The sequence below is a fragment of the Centropristis striata genome, chromosome 6, assembly GCF_030273125.1.
Source record: "Centropristis striata isolate RG_2023a ecotype Rhode Island chromosome 6, C.striata_1.0, whole genome shotgun sequence".
NCBI lineage: Eukaryota > Metazoa > Chordata > Actinopteri > Perciformes > Serranidae > Centropristis > Centropristis striata.
The window spans coordinates 5,163,536-5,189,168 of NC_081522.1; the positions used below are offsets into that span (position 1 = coordinate 5,163,536).

A 25,633-nucleotide genomic window follows, 5' to 3' on the forward strand; every position below is an offset into this window, starting at 1 on the left:
ATATTATAGTATAGTAATTATATAACACTGTGGTAGACTGGGGGAATAATAGAACAGTTGCTGTCTTCTGAAAATGCCTAAAAGGTAATTTCTGTTAAATTAAAGGTAAAACTAGATAAAGCAGAACCTGATTATCAGTGATCTGAAACCTTTAGGTCAACAGTGTGTTTTTAATGTACACATGCAGCGCAAACGTCTCGGGGAGAACGCCATGCGAATCGGTGCTGCGATGCACAAACAGCAGCAGGAAAAATCTACTGAGTGAAGGACACTGAAGCTAAACACAATTCAATAAGAGCTCTTTTTTATTGACTCAGACAGACTACAGCACATTCCTCCAAACATTAATCCAAAAATGGAACAAATCAACTGGAGGAAATCACTTCATTCTGGTTCCTTCGCCGCAATCTTTGACCTCGCTGACTGCTGGAAAAACTGCATTTCCGCCCTCAATTCAGCCGACATGGAGGCGGCGAAGAAGACGAGAAGCAAAACACTTGATCTTGAACGGCCCTTTTTTCATACCGTTGCCATAGCAACAGAGGGAAGAGTATCCCTGCTGGTGTGTGTGTGTGTGTGTGTGTGCGTGTGTGTGTGTGTGTGTTCTCGTGTCGATACAATATGAGGTCTCTGAGCTTCGTCACAGCTTCAGATCAAAGGTTTTTCTTTTCCTTTTTTTCTTCAGATCGAACAAGTCCTCCAACCAATCAGAGCTCTCCTTTACCCCTCTGACATCTCACATCAACCACCACCTCTAAACCTGGATCAGACACTGCTGAGAAACCCCAGAACCAACAGAAACGGCTTCAGTCTCAAATCCAGTACACTTATAATACAAACTCCATCACTAAATCTAAAACTCAGCCTGTTATCAACCCCAGTGTTAGCTTGTATCCTAGCCAGTCAAATTGCAACAACATCTCCAAGCTAAACGTTTGTCAATACCACCCATAACGACACATGTGACCGTTTGTCTTGCGGTACAGAGCCGATCGTTCTAAAAATAGTATACACGTCATGATGCATACACGTACAGTTTGCAGATGTAAAAAAGGCTGCCATTTTGTAGCCTGGCTAACACCAGACTAATCTCAAATGAGATTAGGTCTGGCAACCAGCCGTTCATTTCTCCGTAGAGGAGGTGTGGTTTACGATCCTCCGGAGCCGTTTATTGGGCGCTTAGAATGTCTATCAAAGCGTCTGTAGGTAGCTCTTAGCCAATCAGATCAGTTATACCAGATGACATAACAGAGCTACAGAAATGGATGTTTGTTGTGTGTGTGTCTGTGAGAGAGTGTTGCTTGCTGCTTTGCTTCTCCAGTTCTCGCTTTCTGCAAGATTATTTATTTTCACGCTTTATTCCCCCTCATGTCATTCAGCCACACACATCAACTGATTTTATGGGTAATAAACAAGCTGCTGCGGGTCTATGGGGGCTCCGCTGTCCCCCGGCTCGTAGCCAGATCACCGGCGCTACGCTAGCGCTGGTGATTAGCGCCGCTAGAGGCTAATAGCCCCGCTACCGGTGATCTCGCTACGAGCCGGGGGACAGCGGAGCCGCCGAGAGACCTTTCGCCTTTCAACTTTCGCTCTAAACTATTTAAAACACCATCTACAGCTAAAGAGAGTTTCGCGTCTGCAGCAGCCATGTTGGATCCGTAAGAAAACTACAAGCTTCCAAGTGCCGAGTAGTACGCGTCATCGTCTTGCCGTCCCTCCCCGCTCTGTGATTGGATCCCTAAAACAGGGCTAAGAAACCTCCCTGGTTGCCAGACTGGATGGAGGTTCGAAATTAAATTCGAGCTCGCAAGGCAGTCTGGGTATACCCAGGCTAGGGGACACCAGTCTGTCAAATCAAATGTTCTCCACATGTCAGCGTGGGTTCTCTCCGGATCTTCTGGCTTCCTCCCCGAGTCCAAAAACATGCAGCTTAGGTTTAATTGGTGACTCTAAATTGCCCATAGGAGTGAATGAGAGTGTGATTGTCTGTCTCTCTGTGTCAGCCCTGTGATCGTCTGGAGACCGCCTCTCGCCCAAGGATGATGAATGAATGAATAGTAATGATGATTTATCTATGTTGCCTCTTTCATACACAACATGTAGCTCAAAATAAAAAATAAAAAAATTACACAAGCAGGAAACCTATATATATATAACCCACAATATAATAAAACTGCTTATTCCGTCTGATGACTTTTACCCTGTCCAATATATCTATTGTATTGTATTGTTATTAATTCTGTGTATTTTTATTTTATTTTATTGCTGTTTCTTTTCTATCATTTTGTACGGTGCCCTTGAGTGCCAAGAAAGTCGCCTCCAAATAAATAAATATTATTATTAACCCTTATTAGTTACATTTTGGAAATCCAAAAACATTGTGTACGCTGTCACTAAGCGATACCACTTGCAAAAACCAGAAGATGCTGGAGGGATGTCGAGGAGCTGAAAAAAGGAATGAAAATGGAACGATGGATATGAGAGCGCAAACACGGCCATAAAGATTTGACGACATGTCTTATTTGTGCAGATTTAGTGATTGCAAAAGGCTGTGCAGTCCTCGATCCGCCCATCAGCGTGTGAACTTTACTTCTTCTAAGAAAGCTGTCAGATGATATTTTGTTTGTTGGTTTGTTTGTTTTTACTCATCAGATCTCAGCTTGTGAAAAAGACGACGATAGTTTTTTTCAGATTAGATCAGAGGACTGGCAGTATTTTTCTTAGCTCGATGTGAATGTCGGTGAGAAACGGTTTCGGCTGTTTTTAGAGAAAAGCTGGTGATCTCGTCTCATCACTCCCATATTTACTTCATCTTTAGCTCACTGGATGTTGGTCACACGTCTATATTTAGAACGTGTTATCTGATGCTGCATCCCTCGCTCTCCCTCCCACTTCTCACTCTCCTCCTGATCATCACTTCACACTCTTCCAGAACAGTGTTAATGTAACACCACGATGCATTAAAAACCTTTATTTATAACACCATGTGGCGACGGAGCTCCATGCAGATACAGAGGTGTTATCCTGACATCATCACAGCCGAGCATGTGGAAAAAAATAATTTGATTTCAAACAGAAACATTTTAATTGTTAAACGTCGTTCTGTTCTTCTGACCCTGCAGGCCGATTATGATGACAGAAAATATGGAGCAGAGTGATGATGTAAGCGTCCTGCACCCCCACGAAGTGGAGCTCCACAGGGAAGAAGACGGACACTGCGCCCTGCCCTTCAGGTGAGTAACTGCAATTTAACTGACTAAATGACTGAAAAATCTAACTAACCTGCAAAAGAAAAAGCTCAGTTTCAGTGCAGAGATCAGTGCAGCAAAGATTATTTTAATATATTACACAGCATTGTTGAATACTTACTTCTGAGGCTCTATTACAGCATTTAACAGTGTGTTATTTCTGAAGCAGAACGAATAAAATACTTTTTAAAATATTTTTTTCAATCAATATTTAGTGTCTGATTATTGATATTATTTGTTAGGAAGCTGTGTAATAGGCAGGATGATGTACAGCAATTTGATCATTATGATGAAATAAAACCCTTCAGGGATATTCCGCTCACTGTACATTAGCTCTTATATAATTCTTTGATGGACATGAAAAAAAGTTAAAAGCCCCTTAAATGCTCAAAACAACTGCTCCCTCCTCCAAAAGTCTGCTACAAATTATAATAATTATAAAATACAAATAAAGAAGATTGTCTGTGTTCCAGAAATATAAGAGCCATGTTGTGGAAATGTGGTAATTTGGGGTTTTTATCATGTCCAAAAATATTGATAGTGAAACGTACAGAAGAATTACATTAATGGGATTTGTCCATCCTGTTTTTATTCTGTCTGACTTCTTTCTGAGGGATTATCATGCTGAGTTTTGGAACTACACCTCCCATGTTGCTCTGACTCTGAGCTCAAATTTGAGCCCCGATTTATAAGCTTATATTTGTTTAAATTGAGTCAAACTGTGTCTGTGCAGACAGTTCTCTGGATTATTTTGATACTGAGGAAATCGTAAAACTCTCAAGCAAGTACTGCAGTTGTAAGGAGCTTTTTTCTTTGATTCCGAGAGCATTTATGGAGCTTTTACTCTGGATCAGGGGTGTCAAACTCTGGCCCGCAGGCCAAATTTGGCCCGCAGTGTAATTTTATTTGGCCCGCGAGGCAATACCAAATTATTATACTATTATTGTACTATAAAAGCTGACCCGCCGGTATTATATGGGGCATTTACCGCTAATACTACAAATCCCACAATACCCTGCTGTTGTTTTGGCGCGTCAATCAGGACAGGACCCAGAAACGCTCCTCTGTGACAGTCGTCATAGCAACCTCAAGCTAGAGCTGTCTCCGAGCTACCCCTTCCCAAAAATGGCAAAAAGAAAGGCAGAATTTATTATTATTTAACTTGAAAAAGTTTATTTTGATATTTAAATCAGAAGGATGCAAATCGAAAAGAGGCATACGATTTTTATTTAATTTTTATTTAATAAATTAATGACATTGATGTGTTTTTTATTTGAAATTTGATTTTGCATGTCTGCACTATTTAGTTATATATTGTATGTTTATAAGCGTTGCTGGTTCCATATTTAATGTTAAAGCAGAACATGTTTGGTATATATTAAAAGGTTTATTTGTTCAATGTTGGCCCGCGATTTTATTCAAGTTTTAAATTTTGGCCCATTGTGTATTTGAGTTTGACACCCCTGCTCTGGATGGACATCAGATTTAATTATCTCCTCAGAAAATTATTATATCTGAATTTAAAAAATGTGTTTTCACATCTGTGTGTTTGGACTTGACTGAGCGGTGACTCCAAGAAGGAGGGAAATTTTTGATGCAAATTGCAGGTTTTAAAATAGCTTAATCACCTCCATCATCTGTGTGTTCATGCTGCAGCTCCTCTTGCATCCAACTGGAGCTCTGTTTTATGCAAATGAGACCACACAGTGCGAAGCAGCAGCACATGAAACTTTTCCCAAGCTGTTAATGAACTAGGAGATGTAGTTCTAAAATGAAACAAGCTCCAGCAGTAGCGTTGCCTGTCTCTCATCTACAAGCAGGCTGCCGTGTCTCCTGTTTGAAACATAGACTGTATAAAGAATGGGTCTCCACTTCTTCACACTGTACAGTAAAGCCACACAGTCTGCACAGCATTATTGAGTTCCTGTAGCCTCGATTTCATTTCGAACTGCCAAGGGGTCTGGAAACCACAGAGCTTTCTTAGCCCTGTTTTAGGCATCCAATCACAGAGCGGGGAGGGACGGCAAGACGATGACGCGTACTACTTGGCACTTGGAAGCTTGTAGTTTTCTTACGGATCCAACATGGCTGCTGCAGACACGAAACTCTCTTTAGCTGTAGATGGTGTTTTAAATAGTTTAGAGCGAAAGTTGAAAGGCGAAAGGTCTCTCAGCGGCTCCGCTGTCCCCCGGCTCGTACCGAGATCACCGGCGTTACGGTAGCTGGGCTAATAGCGGTAGCGCTACGCTACCGTTACGGCGTTAGCGGTAGCTATTAGCCCCACTATTGTAACGCTGGTGATCTCGCTACGAGCCGGGGGACAGCGGAGACGCCGAGAGACCAGCAGCAGCTTGTTTATTGCCCATAAAATCAGTGGATGTGTGTGGCTGAATGACATGAGGGGGAATAAAGCGTGAAAATAAATAATCTTGCAGAAAGCGAGAACTGGAGAAGCAAAGCAGCAAGCAACACTCTCTCACAGACACACACACAACAAACATCCATTTCTGTTGCTCTACATACGTCATCTGGTATAACTGATCTGATTGGCTAAGAGCTACCTACAGACGCTTTGATAGACATTCTAAGCGCCCAATAAACGGCTCTGGAGGATCGTAAACCACACCTCCTCTACGGAGAAATGAAGTGTTGGTTCCCAGACTACATCTCATCTGAGATTAATCTGGTGTTAGCAAGGCTAGAGTTCCTGCCCAAGCTCGACCAATCGCGAGTCAATTACATCATGATGTTACGGCCCCATTTTGTAGTATCAAATAACTTAACAAAAAACAAAAATCAGCAGAAAAATGAACACATCAGCACGAAAGGAACTGCCTAAAATGACAGAAACTATCTTAGTATTTGATCATTACTTTGAGTTTTTAGCTTGGCTCCTGTCCCTTCACCGTTCACCATGGAGGGGGCGGGGCTTATAACCTACACTGCAGCCGGCCACCAGGGGGCGATCCACATGTTTTGGCCTCACTTGTGGAGAGCTATGTGGAGTCATTTCTTCCATCTTTACATAGTCTGTGGTTTGAAATGGCGAGCAGAGCAGAGAACCCACCCAACTAGCAGCGAGTTTATCCGATCCTTCCCCTGCTTTTTGAGCAAGCAGCCAGTTGAATGGAGCATCGTGTCCTCGAGCGTCCTCACTGTAATTAGTCGACATGCACCATCAAATCAAATATAAAAGCATAGTATACAATATATGTAGATATACAGTATGCGTAGTATACAAAATATCTGAACACAGCAAATAAAGCAACCTAGACGACTGCTGGTGCAGAAGAAATACAGATATTTTTGTGACAAAAACAAATAGAGATTGCACCTTCGTGTTTTAATATTTTCTTCTCACCAGAAAGAGAAGCAGTTTAGTTTTGATCTGAGGAAGCAGATGTGGTCGGGTTGCAGGTAGAAACCTCCAGCACCTGTTAGATGTGGACGTGGCTCACAGCTGGAGTGCAGGTGACTCCAGATGTTTAGCCTGCGAGTCGAGAAAGGCTGCAGGAGACTGTTATGATACAAAGAGTGACCATACGTTTTGAAGATGATCCCTCCTCCTCATTATCAACCAACTGCCTCATTAGTTCTGACAAAGGGTGTGTGTGTGTGTGTGTGTGTGTGTGTGTGTGTGTGTGTTGGAGTGTTTGGCGGGAGATAAAAGCAGAGGAGACGTGCAGGGCTGACAATACTCAGAGAGGGAAAGCCTCTCACTGCTCTGTTATTCCTGTCACGTACGGAACAAGCTGCAAGGAGAAGCTGCAGAATCAGAGGCTGTGTGTGTGTGTGTGTGTGTGTGTGCGTGTGTGTGTTTGCCTGCAGCACGTGCAGTCAGATCACGTTTCCCGGCAGCAGAGCTCAGAGAGAGACAGAGAGGCTGATGGGAAGGAGGTGTGTGAATTTGTGTGTGTGTGTGTGTGTGTGTGTGTGTGTGTGTGTGTGTGTTTGTGCGTGTCTGTGTAGCTGGTGTAAAGCCTTAATTCACTTGTGCTGACAGGAAGCTAATGTTCCCTTAAAACCCACAAACAACCACAGAGTAAAACACCAAAACAGACCAGGATTTCACTGTGATTTCAATTAATTCTGATGGAAATGAATCACTTTAGATGGGATGGAGAGCGTGGAAGATGCTTTTGTATCTCCATTAGCTGTGTTGCACTGTTCACTTTTATTTAACCTCCTCCATCAGTAAAAAGACTCAGTGGTTGATACATGACTTTTTACAACATGGTCTCACAGGAATCTGTGAAATAGCCACGGATTTCGGTTAACTCAAAATCCGTGGAATAGCCACGGAATCACTCAAATTTCCGTGAAACTGACACGGATTTCGCTACAATGCAAGTTAATGACAGTCATATCCCGTGGCTATTCCAACATACAAAGTGATTATGTACATTCACTGAGTGAATATTTAGAAAATAAAACATATATTTCTCGCTAGAAATGTGATCAAAATCCATTTTTATGCAGAAACTAAGTCAAAATATTGATTTCTTCACTAAAAATGAGAGAACTGTCCGCCATGTTTTTTGTTCTGACCGCCAGGACCTTGAAAGTCACGTGACTTGGAACAAACCAATAGGAACAAATATCCATGGAATAGCCACGGGATATGACTGTCATTAACTTGCATTGTTGCGAAATCCGTGTCAGTTTCACGGAAATTTGAGTGATTCCGTGGCTATTCCACGGATTTTGAGTTAAGCGAATCCGTGGCTATTTCACGGATTCCTGTGAGACCAGGTTCACTTTTTGATAACAAGCTTGAGAGAATTTCTTCATATTTGTCACACAATGGCTAATAGGATAAAATGATGACGTGACAATTTACTAAATCATCACCCCCTACAATATGTATGACATGGAATATCCCTAGGCATGTAATATACAAACTTTAAATCAGCATTAAGTCTTTAAATAGTATAAATGTTGCTTATGAACAAACTTCCAAAAAAATGCCACAAAATATGTTTTTTTTAAAAACACAGAATACAATGTTTTATTGCTTGTAATAAGTTAAAAAAAACTGAATATAATATGTTTTTTTTAATAAGTACATTAAAATACACTGAATACAAGGCGTTTTTTGCTTGCTAGTAATTAGTAACATCTGCCAATGGAACAAGTAAAAATTGAGACATTAAATGTAATAAAGTATTTGACTAGACATTAGACAAATATAATTGGTAAGTTGTTGTTTTTTTTGCAGTAAAAGGCCACAATTTAGTTTAGTTTTATGTAGTAAGCTCAGAAACAATGTGATTTGAAAAAAACAACGACTTAGGCCCCGTTCACACGAGGACGGTCTGAACAGAAGACGCAAAAGTGGCGTCGCGTCTTCACTTTTTATTCCTCGTTTAGACGAGCATTTTCGGGAGGAAATCTGCTGCATACGATGACGCAAAAGTGTGTGAAATTCGATTGTATGCAGCCAGGCGGCATCACTTAAAGCCATAAGAGCATCTTTGGGCATGCAGAAGTTTTCACGCCACACATTTTCATCAGCTACTCCTTCCACAAAGTTCTCCACCATCACTAGATCTCCCAGGTCTCGTTCACAGCCGTCTGGCTCGCCTCCGATGAATTGCTGCATCCAAAATGTGATGGAGGTAATTCCAGATCCTTCTCTGTTCACTAATACTATCTGTACATATCCTGTACATTTGGTGGAAAGACTCCTGTAAGTTTATTAGAGCTGCCAGAGCAGCTTGAAGGTCCGACGCATGGAAATAATCCCACATTTGTTTATTTTCCTGTACTGGAGCATGTATGTGACGTAAACACATACGTGACGTGAGCAGATCAGATCAGAGTTTTGTGTCTTGTCAGTGTAGACGACACGCTACGGAGGAGAGGATTTAACTTTTCCACTTTGGAAGGTGGTTTCAGATTTTTGGGTCTTTAAGCCCCCAAAACGCCGTCACCGTCTAAACGAAAGGCACTTCTGATAAAATATTTTGTCGTTTTTACCCGCGAGCGTCCTCGTGTGAACGGGGCCTTAGACTACAACAATCTCTCCCTTGGAAAGAAAACATTCAAGATTTGCATCAGACTTTTCAGTTTGACATGAACCAGTGTGTAAAAAAAAAAAAAAAAGCTTACATTTCTCAATAATTTTTTGAGAGAGCAGTGAAAAGAAAGAAAATGTGTACACACCAGTTAATGTTAAACAGTCTGAAAATGTTCAGTGTCACTTCTGCTAAACTTGACACACAAACATGAGATTGTCAGATCCCTCTGCTGAGTGTGAACACGGCTGCTTTCTCTGCTCCAGTTTCTCCATTCAGCCTGAAACTGTTTGCATAATTACTCCTTTTATCTGTGTGGTTGTGTGTGTGTGTGTGTGTGTGTGTGTGTGTGTGTGTGTGTGTGTGTGTGTGTGTGTGTGTGTGCCACCCAGTAGCTCCTTTGGACAATCACTCCTTTCACACACTCCCACTCACACACACACATGCTGAACTCTCCGTGCTCCAGTGTACCAAACTAAAAGAATGGGAATTCTCACTTTGGTTCACTTTTCTGTCACATTTATACTGTTAATAATAATGAGTGGTGGAAGAACTACTTCATACTTAGTTAAAGTAAAACTACAAATACTCCTGAATCCAAAATGTTACGTAAAAGTACACAAATATTATCAGTAAAATGTACTTAGAAAGCATTGACAGTAAAAGTACTCATAATGCAGAATGCATCCTTTTACAGTGTTATATTATGATAGATAATTATATTGTTCTTTTATATCACTAATGAATTGATGCTACCAGTGTTTTAATGTTGGAGTTCATCAATGTGGAGCTAGTTGTAGATACTTTGCATACTACTGGGTAGATTAGTACCCAGTAGTTGTTTCTTATGCAAAAAAATTCCAATAAGTTTTGAATAGAAGTTTTGGAGAAGAAGGTTAAAGTAGCATACAATATAAATCCTCCAAGTAAAATACAATTATGCAAAAATAATTGCACTTATTTACATTAGTCATTGAGCTCAGTGACTGATGATTACTGATTATAGTGACAATCTGTTCAGTGTTTCTCAATTCTTTTTTTACATGAATGAATTTTATGACTACATTTGCATGGCAGACTTGCATGAAATGTGATGCAAATGTGTGTGTGTGTGTGTGTGTGTGTGTGTGTACTATACTATACTATACTATACTATACTATAGTATACTATACTATACTATACAATTATAATCATATAATTCACAATGTTCTCAGTACCAAAGTAAATGCAGACTCCCTCGAATCTGCAAAGTAACTAAAGCTATTAAATTAATGTAGTACAGCAAAACGTACAATATTTCCCCTCAGAGATGTGATGGATTAGAAGTATAGAATGGAAAATGAAGCACAAGTACCTTAAAACTGGCCTGACAGTACAATACTTGAGTAAAAGTTCTGTTTAAGATGTTCACACATGCAAAAACTGCAGTAATATTAGAAGCGGTATTTTAGTGAACCATGCTGGTTGCTCTCTTGTGAAAGTGAACTGTATCGGTTTCACTTTTGTCTGTGGTCACATTTGCATCCTCAGCGCCACGCTGCACCTAAAGAGCCATGCACACCAGGGAAGGACTTTAATATGGCTGGAAATTAATCAGAGAATTAGAAAAAAATCTGAAAATATTCAGGCAAGACACAGCAGGAAAACATGTTTTTTCTTCATGTGCAGGTTAATTGTAAGATTTTGGGCTATTTTTTCTTCCATAACATGTCTCGTTTGTCCATATGCGTCTGGGGATTTCTTCTAAAAGCACCAAAAGTCAGCATTAAATAATGCTTAATTTGCATGTTTAAACTTTACATTTTTAGAAAATGTTTCATATAAAAAACTAATGTCTTAATGTAAGTCATCAACAGGGAAGCTTCATGTTGATTTAATTATCTACCCTGTTAACTCTAACCTTTTATAGGAGGTGAAATTCTTTTGACTCAAACTCATCCCCAGTTTTCTAAGAATATAAAATTTAAAAGTAATTATTTTTCATGCACCATGTATAACATGTTCTATCCCTAAACATGCAAAATTAAAAAAAAATAGAGAAACATTCAGTCTTTAAATATAAATTCTGTTATTGGATTAAGGTGCCAGAATTTTCCTCTAAATTCACAGATTTCTTCCTTTAAATTCATTGTATTATACTTTATTTTTTCAATATTTTGCATAACTGTTAATTTTTTTATATTTTTTACTAGGAATTTTGTTCTTTGAGCCACTTCAAAGATACAATTCTATGACCTTGTGTACAAAAATTAATTTTTTTTATCTGAGTTCTTAAAAAAACCCACAGTGACCCAATTTTTCTGCAGATTAAGGTGCCAGAATTTTCCTCTAAATTCACAATTTTCTTCCTTTAAATTCATTGTATTATATATATTTTTTCAATATTTTGCATAACTATGTTAATTTTTTTATATTTTTTACTAGGAATTTTGTTCTTTGAGCCACTTCAAAGATACAACTCTATGACCTTGTGTACAATTTTTTTTTTTTTATCTGAGTTCTTAAAAAAACCCACAGTGACCCAATTTTTCTGCAGATTAAGGTGCCAGAATTTTCCTCTAAATTCACAATTTTCTTCCTTTAAATTCATTGTATTATACTTTATTTTTTCAATATTTTGCATAACTATGTTAATTTTTTTATATTTTTTACTAGGAATTTTGTTCTTTGAGCCACTTCAAAGATACAACTCTATGACCTTGTGTACAAAAATTAATTTTTTTTATCTGAGTTCTTTAAAAAAAAAACACAGTGACCCAATTTTTCTGCAGAAACTGTATTTTCCGTCTGTTGTGACAGAATAATGAGATGTGATGACATGATATGTGATGTCTGTGTCCCGCAGGCTGCAGCTGATCGACGACCTGTCCTACGAGGACGTGAAGAAGTGTTACAGAGGATCAGTGAGTCCTTCACTCAGCAAACACAATGTGAAACCACCTTAACCCATAAGAACCCAGACCCAGTAATCCTTAAAGGAAAATTATGGGGGATATACCACAGACCAGGTGGACCACATAGAACACATTTATGATGTTTTAAAAAAAAATGCTACCACTAAATGTCAAAGATCTGTGATGTGACATAAATGTTACATTGGGTGTTTATGGTATTTGTGTTCATAATATTTCTTATTTTAAAATAGATAAACTAGACACATTTTCTTCTTACAGAAACACAAATTTGACTTTTTCTTTGCATCTCTACAACATTTATCAAAATTGTAACAGTATTAGTGCTGTTTAACAACAAATTATTTTTCAGATTTGTTTTTAAGTAACAAATTATTAAATAAAAACAAATAACCATTTGCCTTTTTGTTTGCATCTCCACAACATGTATCAAAATTGTGACAGGAAATATGGTCAGAACAAGTGAAATGCAATACAGGACACCTTATTAATGGGTTAGAATTGTTAAATGGGTTTAATCTTAGATTCTAGAAGATTTAAAGTGTTTGTTACAAGGGAATCACCATGGGTTCTTATGGGTTAAAATGACGACATGTCAACCACACCTACAGATACTGCACACACACAGAAACACACACAGAAACACACACAGAAACACACACAGAAACACACACAGAAACACACACAGCTCTGTAGTTGTTCTCAGACGTCCAGAGATAACGGCGGGCCAGCAGGAGTCCTTTCAAATCTTTTTTTAAGTCTTGCAGAAGTTTCCGGCGTCTGTCTCGTTTCCATGGGAACACGGTCAGACAGAGAGTTAGAGTCTGCCATCAGACGTTCATGTGCACAGATTTAATCTCAGATATGAGATATAAATATAAGAATAACACAGAAGGACAGATTTAATGCAGTTTTTGACATTTATTCAGGTCAGTTTCTCGAGAAAAACCTCTGACGACCAGACATAAACATAAACATAAACACAAGGAAGGTTGCGTTGGGGAAAAAAGGAAAATGTGACTTCCAATTTGTTCCACAGAAATTTGAGTGAAGTTTGCAGTTGTTTGTGGAGTTGGAAGAAGTACTCAGGGTATTTTCAAAAATAGAAATAAAAATCAACATAGCTGGAGAAACATGGTTTCTGCTGGACAGAAAGGAAATGAAACTCTGTAATTTGTAAAGTTACTACAGCTGTCAAACATGTTTTGGCGTAAAACGAGCATTATTTACCTCTCTTGTAGCCTTTGTACCGTAGAAAATCTTCAGCAGTGTCCTGGCTCTTGTGGAAATTTTACCTTGTTCCTTGAAACCTGGATTTTGCTCAGTTTTATAGTTTTATCCATAAAAAACATACAATATCTTTATAAGATACTCACATTTTTTGAAGTCATATTTAATAAAGACCCCTGTTCATTTGGTACAAAATTATACCCCAGTGAATACAGTCATTCTCTATTGTTTTAAGTGGATTTAGTTAGAGATTGTTTATTATTTTATTATAGTTTCTACAGTCACTGTTTGTGACAAAGGGGATCACCTACCTCTTAAGTTGTTATGTGTGCATGAAGTTGTATTAAAACTGCAGGAAAGTATCATGTAATGTAATATATTTTGCTGTGTCTACAGTGTTTAAGACTATAGAGGTTATTATTGGGGTGAGGCAGGGCGCTGGAGTATCATGGAGTTTAAGTTAAATAACGACAAAATGAAAATACTGTTCTCAACCTGTGAGAATTAGGGTGTAAACTACTGATTTTTTTTGTTTGTTTAGTTTTATTTAATTGCTGTACAGATGAAATGTGATTATTTGTTTCGTCTTCAATATTGTCTTTGTTTAAATTGAGAGAAAAAAAGATCTACTTTGAAGTTAAGTCCTAAGTTAAGTAGGGAATCACCTACCTCTTTAATAACCCTTTTGTACCTACTGGAAAAAGCATTGTGAGAAATGAAAAGTTGACTTTTTAGAGATTCGTGGTGCTAAATGAGCAAAACCTTAAACATCTACAGCAGTAAAATCCAATATACACAATAATGCAGCAGTGATATTAATCTAAAATCATCATATATATGAGTTAGTTAATTTTGAATATAAGACAAATTGAATCTAGAGAGACAGAATGACACAGTTTATTCCACAAAACGTCTGCAGAGCGAAGCATCAAGTTGTGCTTCAGACGGAGCAGACAGCGGCGAGCTGCTGCTTCTGTTTTCTGTTGTTTCAGTCTTTGTTGTTTCAGACAGGAACAGGAAGGCAGGAAGTCAGCGTCTAGCAGAAAACAAACACATACACAGGTGTATTTACATGATGTAACTTCTGACCCACATACAGTCACATTTCTGCAAATATTTTATTAAATCTTTTCATGGGACAACACTGAACACTAAGTGTCATTTCTTCAGTGTTGTCCCATGAAAAAATATAATAAAATATTTACAAAAATGTGAGGGGTGTACTTACTTTTGTGAGATACTGTATCAGGAAGTAAAACAATACTGAGTCAGTACTGAAAAATCCCAAAAGTAACATGTTTGCTTTAGTATTAAGTATTTAGATCCTTTACTTCAGTGAAATTATAAATAAAACAATGTAAAAATACTCTATTACATGTAAGTTAACCGATGTCCCGTGATGTTGCCCCAAAGTTGACGACCTTTTGATATTAGTTTATGATTGTGCAAATAACATTTATTTTTATTGTTGAATAATCCTTCAGTTGTTTTCTTGACAAGTTGATTAGTTGTTTGGTCAATGAAATGTCAGAAAATGTTTTTTTTTAAAATGTTATGTAACATTTCCCAAAGTTCAAGATGACGTCCTCAAATGTCTTTTTTAAGTTTTTTAAGGCAAACATAGCATTAAACACATTTACTCAAGTAGTACTGTAATTAGGTACAAATTCGAGGTACTTTTACTTTATTGGAGTCTTTCCTTTTCATGTCAGTCTCTACTTTTACTTCACTACATTTCAAAGATAAGTATTTACCTCAATACATTTATCTGACACTTTCAAAATGATTAATAATTAATGTTTGTCTTAAAGAAATCACACAAATAATGAATTGATATTGAAATAGTTGGGGTTTTTTTTTGTTTTTTTAAACATATTTTTATTGCACATTTTGTTAATTTACAAACGGTGAACAACATAGAACAAGAAGGCACATACAAGAAAAATAATAACAATAATGATAGCAATAACTATGATAAAAAAAATAAAATTAATAAATAAATAACTGGGGAAAGAAAGAGAGAGAGAGAGAGAAAATAAATAAATAAATAAAATAAGGGGGGGGGGGGGGGGGGGGGCTTTATAACCACAAAATAAATAAATGAAAAAATAAGTAAATAAATATATACATACATATATCTATACACACACAGATACATATACATGTCCGTAAAGCTCTAAATGTGTATGCTAAATCAAGATAAAATAAAAAGATAAATAAATCTTCAGTTCAGCTCATCATTCCAGCCATCTACTTCAATATCATTTTTCTCAAGGAAATTACAGAAAACCTTCCAGATTTTCCATTTTTTTTAGATTTTTATTTGACTCACTCAAGTGGACACTCACTTTTGACATTATACTGTGCCTCTTTGTTTGTGGTATGTTATGGTATTTGTCAAGTTTTTTATTTTATTTTTTTGTCTCATTTATTTATTCACCTATATTTCTATTTTATTTATTATTATTATTATTATTATTATTATCGTGTGTTCTTGAAATTTACCTATTGTGACATTTGATACACTTAAGTGGACATTCGATTCTGACATTATATTGTGTATACTTTGTTTTGATATGTCATAGTTTGTGCCTAATTTTTATTTATTTGCCTTTTATTATTATCTTTATTATTTGTGTATGTATGTTATTTGTCACTCTGAAAATTGACAATAAAAATATTTTGAAAAAAAAAAAAATAATGCCATCTAAAAAAAAAATTTAAAAAAAATATTCAGTAAACACAATTTTGGTTTGAGAGGTAATAGTTGGTGGTTAATTTCATGGTTAATAGTCGACAACTGTTTGATCAATTTTTGGGTCGGGCTGATATAATCTGTTTGCCAGCGTGAGGACATACAGTATAATTGAGTGTCCTTCTCCCTGCTGGGCAGGACAGAATTATATTATTTAAATTGGGAAAGATGTCTCGACTATATTCATTTCCCGTCAAAGATGAACTCATGACTTCCTTCAAGATAAATCAGATCAATTCTGATGTTGATTTCAACACCAAATGACACAGAATTACATAATTATTAATGACAGAGACATAAAGTCTGTGTGTTGTTAACTCTGGTTCTCCTGCCGCCTCCACAGACTGTCAGCAAGTACAACTCTCAATACCACAAACTGTTCCAGACGGTTCCTAAAGACGAGATCCTGATGAAAGGTGAGGACTGTTTGTTTGAGCTCTGACTGACAGATGTTTCACCTCAGCTGCTCTGTTTATCACCTCTCTATCACATGTTTGTCCTAACTTGAGCCAGACAGTCTATCTATATGCCTATATTATGTCCGAAAGGTTTTTTACACAATATATAATGATGAAAATGATGCTTGTTGTGATGAAGTAATGTAGTTCCACTAGTTATTATTTTCTATTTTCTTTTCTTTTTTAAATAGTCAGCAAATGACTGAAACTTCATTTTTTTATTTTTTATTTTATTAATTCTTCTTTTTTCGAACCGAAAAAATAAACAACATAAACTACAACAGCTTAGGCTAGATGCATATACATATTCATACACATACTCACATAGACACCATTAAACAGATGTACATAAACATATAAACATTTACACACATACAGTATATAAATATATAAAGCCCTATACATATACATGCATCTGCCCTGTTTAAGTAATAAGATAGAAATAAGAACCAGTTAACTTAATATTCAATATGCATTTCCTTCTATTATTTTGGTTCGAAAAAAAGGGAGTAGGCTGAAGTATAAAATACTTATCTAGGCCTGATACTCAACACTTCAAAAATAAGAAGTTATATCTCTATATATAGCTACTTAATGTCAAATAAAGATTTAACAAGATTTTTGAAACTTGACAGTTATGATGTTTATTTAGCTATTTATTTTGTTCCTATTTATGCTTTATTTTCTCAGTTGTCATTTATAGAATTGGCTGACAATGTAATACACTGTTTGTGTAATGTATAACAATATTGAATATTATTTAATAAAGTTTTATTTTTGAGAAAGTACCACTGGGTACTTTTTCAGAGTGATGAAAAATTGGTGCACAATCCACTTAAAAAGTTTTATTTTCATTCCAGCTCTAAAAATTATTATATCAGCCACCAACCATTATAACTGTTATCGATTAATTTCCCCTCTAAAATCAGTATCGGCGTCACTCTCAAAAGTCCCATATCATTCAAGCTCTAGTCCTAACTTGAATATTCTCTGTGATGTTTTCCATTGAGAGAAACCTTTTTATTATGTATTTCCAGTTTCTGATTAAAAAGATATTTGATATTTGAGAGATGCTGTAAAAGTTTATTAGTTTATTAGTTTATTATTTAGATCCCCATTAGCTGCAGCAAATTCTTCCTGGGATCCAACAGTATCAAATATACAGTTAAAAACACAAAACATAATAAAAATAAAAAATAAAACAAAACAAAAATTATTCACATATTAATCCCTATTACACACATTTCTACATATATGTATACATCATTACAAAATCTACTAACACATAATACATATGTTGTATATACACCTTCGTTCTACAGCATATACATTATAATAACACATATCATATACCTATAGAAATATACTACATACATATAAATATACCATGTTTTCTTATTTTGATAAATACTGTTTTATTAATATTTTGAATTGCTTTATGTTAGTGGTGAGTTTGATATTTTTAGGCAGTGAGTTCCTTGTGCATAGAGATAATATTTGTCCTGTAGTCACACTTTAGTATTGTGCAGGCAGCTCTATTCTGTATACATTGTAGTTTATTAAACATGTCTCCAGTGGCATGCAAGTTACCTGTCTCTGTCTTCCTGTCTGATGCACCCGTTTCCCTGCTCTCTTCTTCTGTAGTTTATTCGTGTGCGTTGTTGAGAGACATCCTGCTGCAGGGACGCCTCTACATCTCCAGGAACTGGCTGTGTTTCTACGCAAACCTGTTTGGTAAAGACATCAAGGTGAGCATCTCAAACCACCACCTGTCCCTTAAAGCAGCTATTCTCAACCTTGGGGTCGGAACCCCAATTGGGGTCGCGAGATGATTTTTGGGGGTCGCCAAATCATTTTGGAAGTCAGCTGTGGCTCCACTGTGTTAAAGTGTTCATGTGTTAATGTGTTTTATTCCTTTGGTCATTTAATGTCTTTTTTGGTCATTTTGTTTCCTTTTTGGGTCATTTTGTGTCTTTTTTAAGATATTTTGTGTCTTTTTTTGGTCATTTAATGTCTTATATGGTCATTTTGTGTCTTTTATGGTCATTTTGTTTCTTTTCTGGCCATTTTGTGTCTTTTTTTGATCATTTTGTGGTTTATTTGTGTCATTTTTGGTCATTTTGTTTCCTTTTTGGTCATTTTGTGTCTTTTTTTTATCATTTTGTGATCAATTTGTGTCTTTTATGGTCATTTTGTTTCTTTTTTGGGTCATTTTGTGCTTCATTATTTGTAGAAAATATGTCGTATCAACTGAGTTTGTATGATCTGAACTGTGAGATTGTGTTCAGTGAGCGGGGTTCGCGGACAACATGCATGTTAGATTGGGGGTCGCGACTCAAAAAGGTTGAGAACTAAAACACTGAAACACTTGAAACACTCGTTTAAAAACCTTGTTAAATCTTTAAATTCTTTGATCTATGTTTTCCCCATACACTGCAAAAACCAACTGACAAAAATGAGAAGTTTTGAATGCAGGACTTTTACTTGTAATAGAGTCATTTTCCACCACTGTATAGAAAGATTACACATTTGTTAGAAGAACAACAAATTGTTGTGTACATTCACAAAAATGTTACAATTCAGATGCACTCTCTTAAGAGCCTTGTTTTCTCTGTTTTCTCTGTCCACTGGACATAAAAAAAAAGCTAGTTTGTGAAAGAGATTATTGATTTCAGGGTCTTTCTCGTCCTTTAAACTGTGTTATGTTGTCCTCAGCACTATAGGAACATTTCGAAAGATAAATACAGACTTCACAAACATATATGATCCCCATATGACTCCACTGAGGTCAACCTGTGTGTGTGTGTGTGTGTGTGTGTGTGTGTGTGTGTGTGTGTGTGTGTGTGTGTGTGTGTGTGTGTGTGTTTGGTCTAGACATTAGTCTACTCTGTTGGAGTTCAGGTCAAAGGTCCAACCTCAGTATGTGACAGTGATTTATTTACTGTTTTTATTGTACAACTTAACAGGAAGAAGTATTCAGACCTTAGTATTTGAGTAAAAGTAGTATTGCCACAGTGTAGAAATACTGGATTAGCATCAAAATGTATTTAAAGTCCCAACAGTAAAAGAACTTTGAGCAACAATAAAGTTTCATCATGATTTATAATTCACCATAATTTACTTGGCGATTTCAGTACAGGCCAAAAGTTTGGACACACACCTTCTCATTCAATGCGTTTTTCTTAATTTTCATGACTATTTACATTGTAGATTCTCACTGAAGGCATCAAAACCATGAATGAACACATATGGAATTATGTACTTAACAAAAAAGTGTGAAATAACTGAAAACATGTCTTGTATTTTAGATTCCTCAAAGTAACCACCCTTTGCTTACTAGAATATAAGACATGTTTTCAGTTATTTCACACTTTTTTGTTAAGTACATAATTCCACATGTGTTCATTAACAGTTTTGATGAATTTACAATGTAAATAGTCATGAAAATAAAGGAAACACATTGAATGAGAAGGTGTGTCCAAACTTTTGGCCTGTACTGTATATTTTCTATTATTAATCTGAATGTGTCCAGCAGCAGAGACAACAGGAAGTGTTTGCTCTGACTTTCACACTAAATGTTGTATTTTCTTATATTTCTTGTGTGGATGTGCAGGTGTGTATACCTGTGGTTTCAGTCCGCCTGGTGAAGAAACACAAGACGGCCGGCCTGGTGCCAAACGGCCTCGCTATCACCATGGATACGGCACAGAAGGTACCGGACAGGACGAGCACACACCAGAGATATTATCACACACAACCGAAACCTGCGGACACTCTCAGCTCAGTGTTTCTCTCTATTCCAGTGTGTAACAAGACAAAAAGAGCTCTGAGAAAGTTTAAAGGAAGCAGCCAGCATGTTCAGGCTTTCTGTAGTTTAACACATTCAATTTAAGACTTTTTAACAACATATAGAATGATATTTAATACATGTTTCACTGTTAAACCAGTCAAATAGTTAGTAGGAAGAGAAGGTCTACAATTATTTGCTAAGAACATTAAATTATTGACATTTGTATCAAATATATTTAGTCTTAATGAAATCAATGTTCCTAGACTGCCTTATCTGGGTTATGTTATTTTTCTTAGATTTATTTATTAATTTATGTCTCTTTTATTTATTTTTTCTCTCTTTTATTAATTATAGTAGTATTTATTTTATTTTGGCAATTTTCATTTAATTTGTCTATTGATTTTATCTTATTTATTCATTTTATCCTCTTTTTAATATTGAAAAAAAAAAAAAAATTTACGATTCCAGTCTCAAAATACAATCCAATATCATTCATATCATCTTTATATCTGTAAATTTAAATTAATAAAATTTGGGATTTATTTAATTTAAACTGAAGCATTTATACAACAATATACTAAGTGTATAATCTTATTTGGCTCAATAACAAAAAATATTTCAACTACAATATAAATACATACTCACATGCATGGCAATTTCCAAGCAATGTGATCAATGAAAATAATTGAATAGAACAAACAATAAAATAAATGAATTGAACTTTATTCTATAAAAGATTTAAAAAATAAGTCATAACTAATATTTTGTGTACAACAGGCAAGAAAAAAAAAAATTAAAAGCCCTAAAAATGTGACACCTTTTTAATGAAAGACATTATTTTCCATGGGCTGAATAAGATGTTTTTTAAAGACTTTTTAGGGACAACACCCTTCTGCCAGTCTCATATTTCATCAGCTGTAGTTTGAGGGGATTTTATGCATCAAATATATTAATATAATATAATGAGATATGTGATAACTAGTGTTTGCCTGTTAGCATGGACATTAACTGACGTAAAGCATGTGTTTGTATGTTATTCTGCTAATCTTTGGCAACATGATGATGTCATCATGTGCATGGTATGTTAATGAGCACAGTTAATGCAGCGAGGAATTTAGCAGTTAGGGCCTCAGGGCAAACGCACCGAGCACTGGTCCCATACAGCAATAGCTGTAGGGACCACTACTGTTATACTGTGGATTTTTTCTTCTTCCTCTTCTGGACGCAATTTCGTCCCGCTACTAGTCCTACAACTTGAAGAGTTGCAGGACAAATTATATATCAAAACGTGCGGTTTGATCGGGATCGGTGTGCTATTACTTTTCTCTACAGAATACGAATTTTTTTGTCCAAAATTTTGCATTGAAGTGAATGGGACGGCCAACAAAAAATGAGTGAAAAAGAACAATAATTGGAGATTTTTAAACGTCTACTTCTCCGGCATAATTTCATCTAGAGACTCCATTTAAACTTTAAACAGTAGACACAAGTCTTGTGTATCGGTGTATTAATCCACGTTTCGATAGGTCATATAGTTTTTTATCAATCCCTGTTCAATGACCATGATCATTTTTGGAGAAATTCTGAGATTATAATGGGTGTGTATTGCACGGAATGTTCATGTCACAGTGTGTGACATCATCACCAGAGTGTAGAGGGAGAGAAAAAATTGTCAAAAAATAAATTTGAAAACTGCGCTCCAGGCCGCAAATTCCACTCTACAGAAATAATTTATACATAGAAACGTAGGAAAATTTGTCTTCTCACTCACAATCCTCTGGTAAAGCTGTCAGAGTTATAGTTTGGGCGTATGACGCAAAGATGCGCCACCAACACCACCAACAGTCTCATTGGGTCCCATATTAAAAACGCAGGAAGATTTTGAGGTTAAAGGGCATAGTTTGAAATCTCTGAAGAATCTCATCATAGTGTACACACACCGGCAGTAGCCCCCCATGGCCCTTTCAGAATTTCCCCAGAGGAAATTTTCTAGTTTTTAACTGCTGCTGTGATAATCCTTTCCCTCACTAGAGACATTTTTTTACTTTACATTTTGTTAATGCACATTTTGGTAAGGCTGAAATTAATGAATTCATGCCTTTGTGTTTTCCTGCAGTACGTGTTTGTGTCCCTGCTGTCCAGAGACAGCGTCTACGATGTCCTCAGGAGGATCTGCACTCACCTGCAGGTTTGTGCTTCAGACAAACAGAAGTCAATATTTCCCGTTTATGTAACAGGATATGATCCAGTTTCATTCTGCCTGTTTCTCTGTTTGTAGGTGAACGGGAAGAGTCTGAGTCTGAAGCAGTACCTGGAGGAGCCCAGCTCTCTCTCCATGGTAACGTCTCATTTAACTGCATTTATGGACAGTTTCTGTCAACCAAATACATCAGATCATGTTTATTAAAGAGCTGCATGTTTTCATGTTGTATGAGAAGAAATTGCGACTGAAAAAACAGCAAATCTTTACATTTGTGAAGCTGGAATTGTGAAATGCTTTTACATGGGAAAAGACTCAAATTATTAGGAAAATTCACAGCACCATGGTCTGTTGAAGCTGGAGAATTTAGGGGTCAGAGGTCACTGCAGCCAGACAATAACATGACACACATAGAGAGTTTTATTTATCTCCAGCAGGGCTGAGTCTTATTTAAAGTTTTAGATACTTTAGCCCAATATCAGTACAATAGTTTTATTTCATACCTTGTTCACTTTGACAAAAAACTCTTTTTTGTAATCAAATAAAAGAAAAGGTAAAGGTAAGTATTGTCAAGAAACTGTACAAGACCTTCAAATCAGAAAGAAATTTCGATGCCAACTTTTCGAGACAACAATTAGTTGAAAATTCACCAAAAAAATGACTGCATTTGTTTTGTTAATTTATAAATAATTTTAATTTTGAAAATATGATGTTTAAGCTTCTTTGTCATACATGTTGTAAACTGAACTTCTTTAGGTTTTGGACTGTTTATCAGACAAAACAAGCAATTTAAAGAGATTATAATACAAGTGTAACTAATCTTTTTATTATTTTCTGACATCTTAGCAACAAAATTATCAATTAAAAAATCATCAACCTTTTAAATTATAGTTAAAATACTTATTTGCTGGAGTCTTTTCTTGAAAACTTTGCAGACACATTTTAAACTCCAGCCCTTAATTGTCAGATACAAACAGTCTCATACAGAAACAAGGAGAAAATGATGTGAGAGATTAAAAACCCATAAATAAGTCCTCAGTGTGATGACGAAAGCTGTTCCATTAGATATGAGTCACCAGTCAGTGAGAACAGGGTTAGCTGAATACCAAAAGCTGTTGTTTTGGTCCTGTGGTGACCCTCCGTGGCCCCTTCATGCTCCCTGGATAAGAGGATTTCTCTGCGCTGCTTTCAGGTTCTGCCTGAAATACTGTAAATTTGAGTTGCGACACCTGACCGAGTTTTCAAGCTGGAGTTGGATGTTTCTGTTCTCACCCAGTTTAAAGCATCAGGAAGCAGCCAGCATGTTCAGGGTTTCTGTAGTTTACCACATTAAATTTAAGACTTTTTAACAACATATAGAATGATATTTAATGCATGTTTCACTGTTAAACCAGTCAAATAATTAGTAGGAAGAGAAGGTCTACAATTATTTGCTAAGAACATTAAATGATTGACATTTGTATCAAATATATTTTTTCTTAATGAAAGTTTATTTATTTATTTATTTATGTCTCTTTTAATAAGTATAGTAGTATTTATCTTATATTTGTCAATTTTCATTTCATTTGTCTATTGATTTTATCTTATTTATTCATCTTATTCTCTTTTTAATATTTAAAAAAACTAAATTTACGATTCCAATCTCAAAATACAATCCAATATCATTCATATCATCTTTATATCTGTAAATTTAAATTAATAAAATTTGGGATTTATTTCATTTAAACTGAAGCATTTATACAACAATATACTAAGCGTATAATCTTATTTGGCTCAATAACAAAAAATATGATGTTTCTGTTCTCACCCAGTTTAAAACATCAGTCTGGTGTTTTTCAATATTTTTTATTATCATTGACATCATATTACATTGTCAGACCTCCAAACACTGGACATCAAAATGGAAACTGCAGTTCAGCTCATTTAAAGTTTATTTAGAGCAGAGAGAGCTTACACAATATAATATACTACATAATATGACCACACATCAACAAATCTTCAGAATGAAGTTGTTGAACACTTATTTGTGTATTTAATACTGCAGTAGGAACTTTCCTACACCCTTTGGATCCAGGTATTAGACATTTAACCCATAAGAACCCATGGTGACACACACGGTAAATCTTCTATTTTTTGTTACTAGGCGAAGTTTAAACCCATTTAACAATTCTAATCCGTTAATAGGGTGTCCTGTATTTCATTTAACTTGTTTTGACCATATTTCCTGAACAAATTAAAGTCACAATTTTGATAAACAAAAAGACACATGGTTATTTGTATTTATTTATTATCGATTTATTATTATTATTGTTATTATTATTATTATTATTATGCTACTTAAAAACAAATCTAAAAAATAATTTGTTGTTAAACAGAAGTAATAATATCACAATTTTGATAGATGTTGTGGAGATGCAGAGAAAAAGGCAAATTTGTGTCTAGTTTTTTTTTTATTTTAAAATACGAAATATTATAAACATAAATATTATAAGCGCCCAATGTAATGTTTATGTCACATCACAGATCTTTGACATTCAGGGATAGTGTTTTTGAAAACACATCAGAAATGGTGGTATATCCCCCATAACTTTTCTTTAAGGATAACTGGGTCTGGGTTCTTATGGGTTAAGGTTGTTGGTTTTGTTCTGAAATCTCTTTAAGTCTGAAGTTATGCTGTATAGGTGACCGGACCCACATACCAAACATACCAAAGTGTGCATTTTCTGTTATTATTGAGTTATTTTACGACACTGCAAGGTAAACAAAGGCATTAGAATTTAAATAATAAGTTCAGGAATGTTGTAAACAGCATCTTAAGAATTATATTTACTAGAATAAGTAAATATCTCCCTGGGATCATTTCTGTCCTTACATTAGAATAAAGAATAGGCCTAAATATATATCAGTTTCCTCTCAGACATTGTGGATACATGTGTGGCATTTTTTCCAACTGTTTTTCCCGTCTGCATGTCTATTTGTTTTTAATTTGCTTTATGTACTGGAGTCTGACTCTTTATTATAA

General features: G+C 35.8%; 1 protein-coding gene across 3 annotated transcripts in view; it reads left to right on the top strand.

The window, feature by feature from the left end:
- The window catches only part of LOC131973325 (GRAM domain-containing protein 2A), a 38,608-nt gene that overhangs the window by 6,605 nt on the left and 6,370 nt on the right, over positions 1 to 25,633 (top strand). For 2 of the 3 annotated variants that reach the window (XM_059335294.1, XM_059335296.1), the window contains exons 2-8: positions 3,123 to 3,233; positions 12,112 to 12,169; positions 16,507 to 16,579; positions 18,266 to 18,369; positions 20,235 to 20,333; positions 22,528 to 22,599; positions 22,690 to 22,749. In XM_059335294.1, the coding sequence (XP_059191277.1) occupies positions 3,130 to 3,233; positions 12,112 to 12,169; positions 16,507 to 16,579; positions 18,266 to 18,369; positions 20,235 to 20,333; positions 22,528 to 22,599; positions 22,690 to 22,749 (570 nt within the window). In that variant the 5' untranslated portion in view covers positions 3,123 to 3,129. Of the gene's footprint in view, positions 1 to 3,091; positions 3,234 to 12,111; positions 12,170 to 16,506; positions 16,580 to 18,265; positions 18,370 to 20,234; positions 20,334 to 22,527; positions 22,600 to 22,689; positions 22,750 to 25,633 lie in introns of those variants that run through there. The other variant, XM_059335295.1, reaches the window with a different exon arrangement.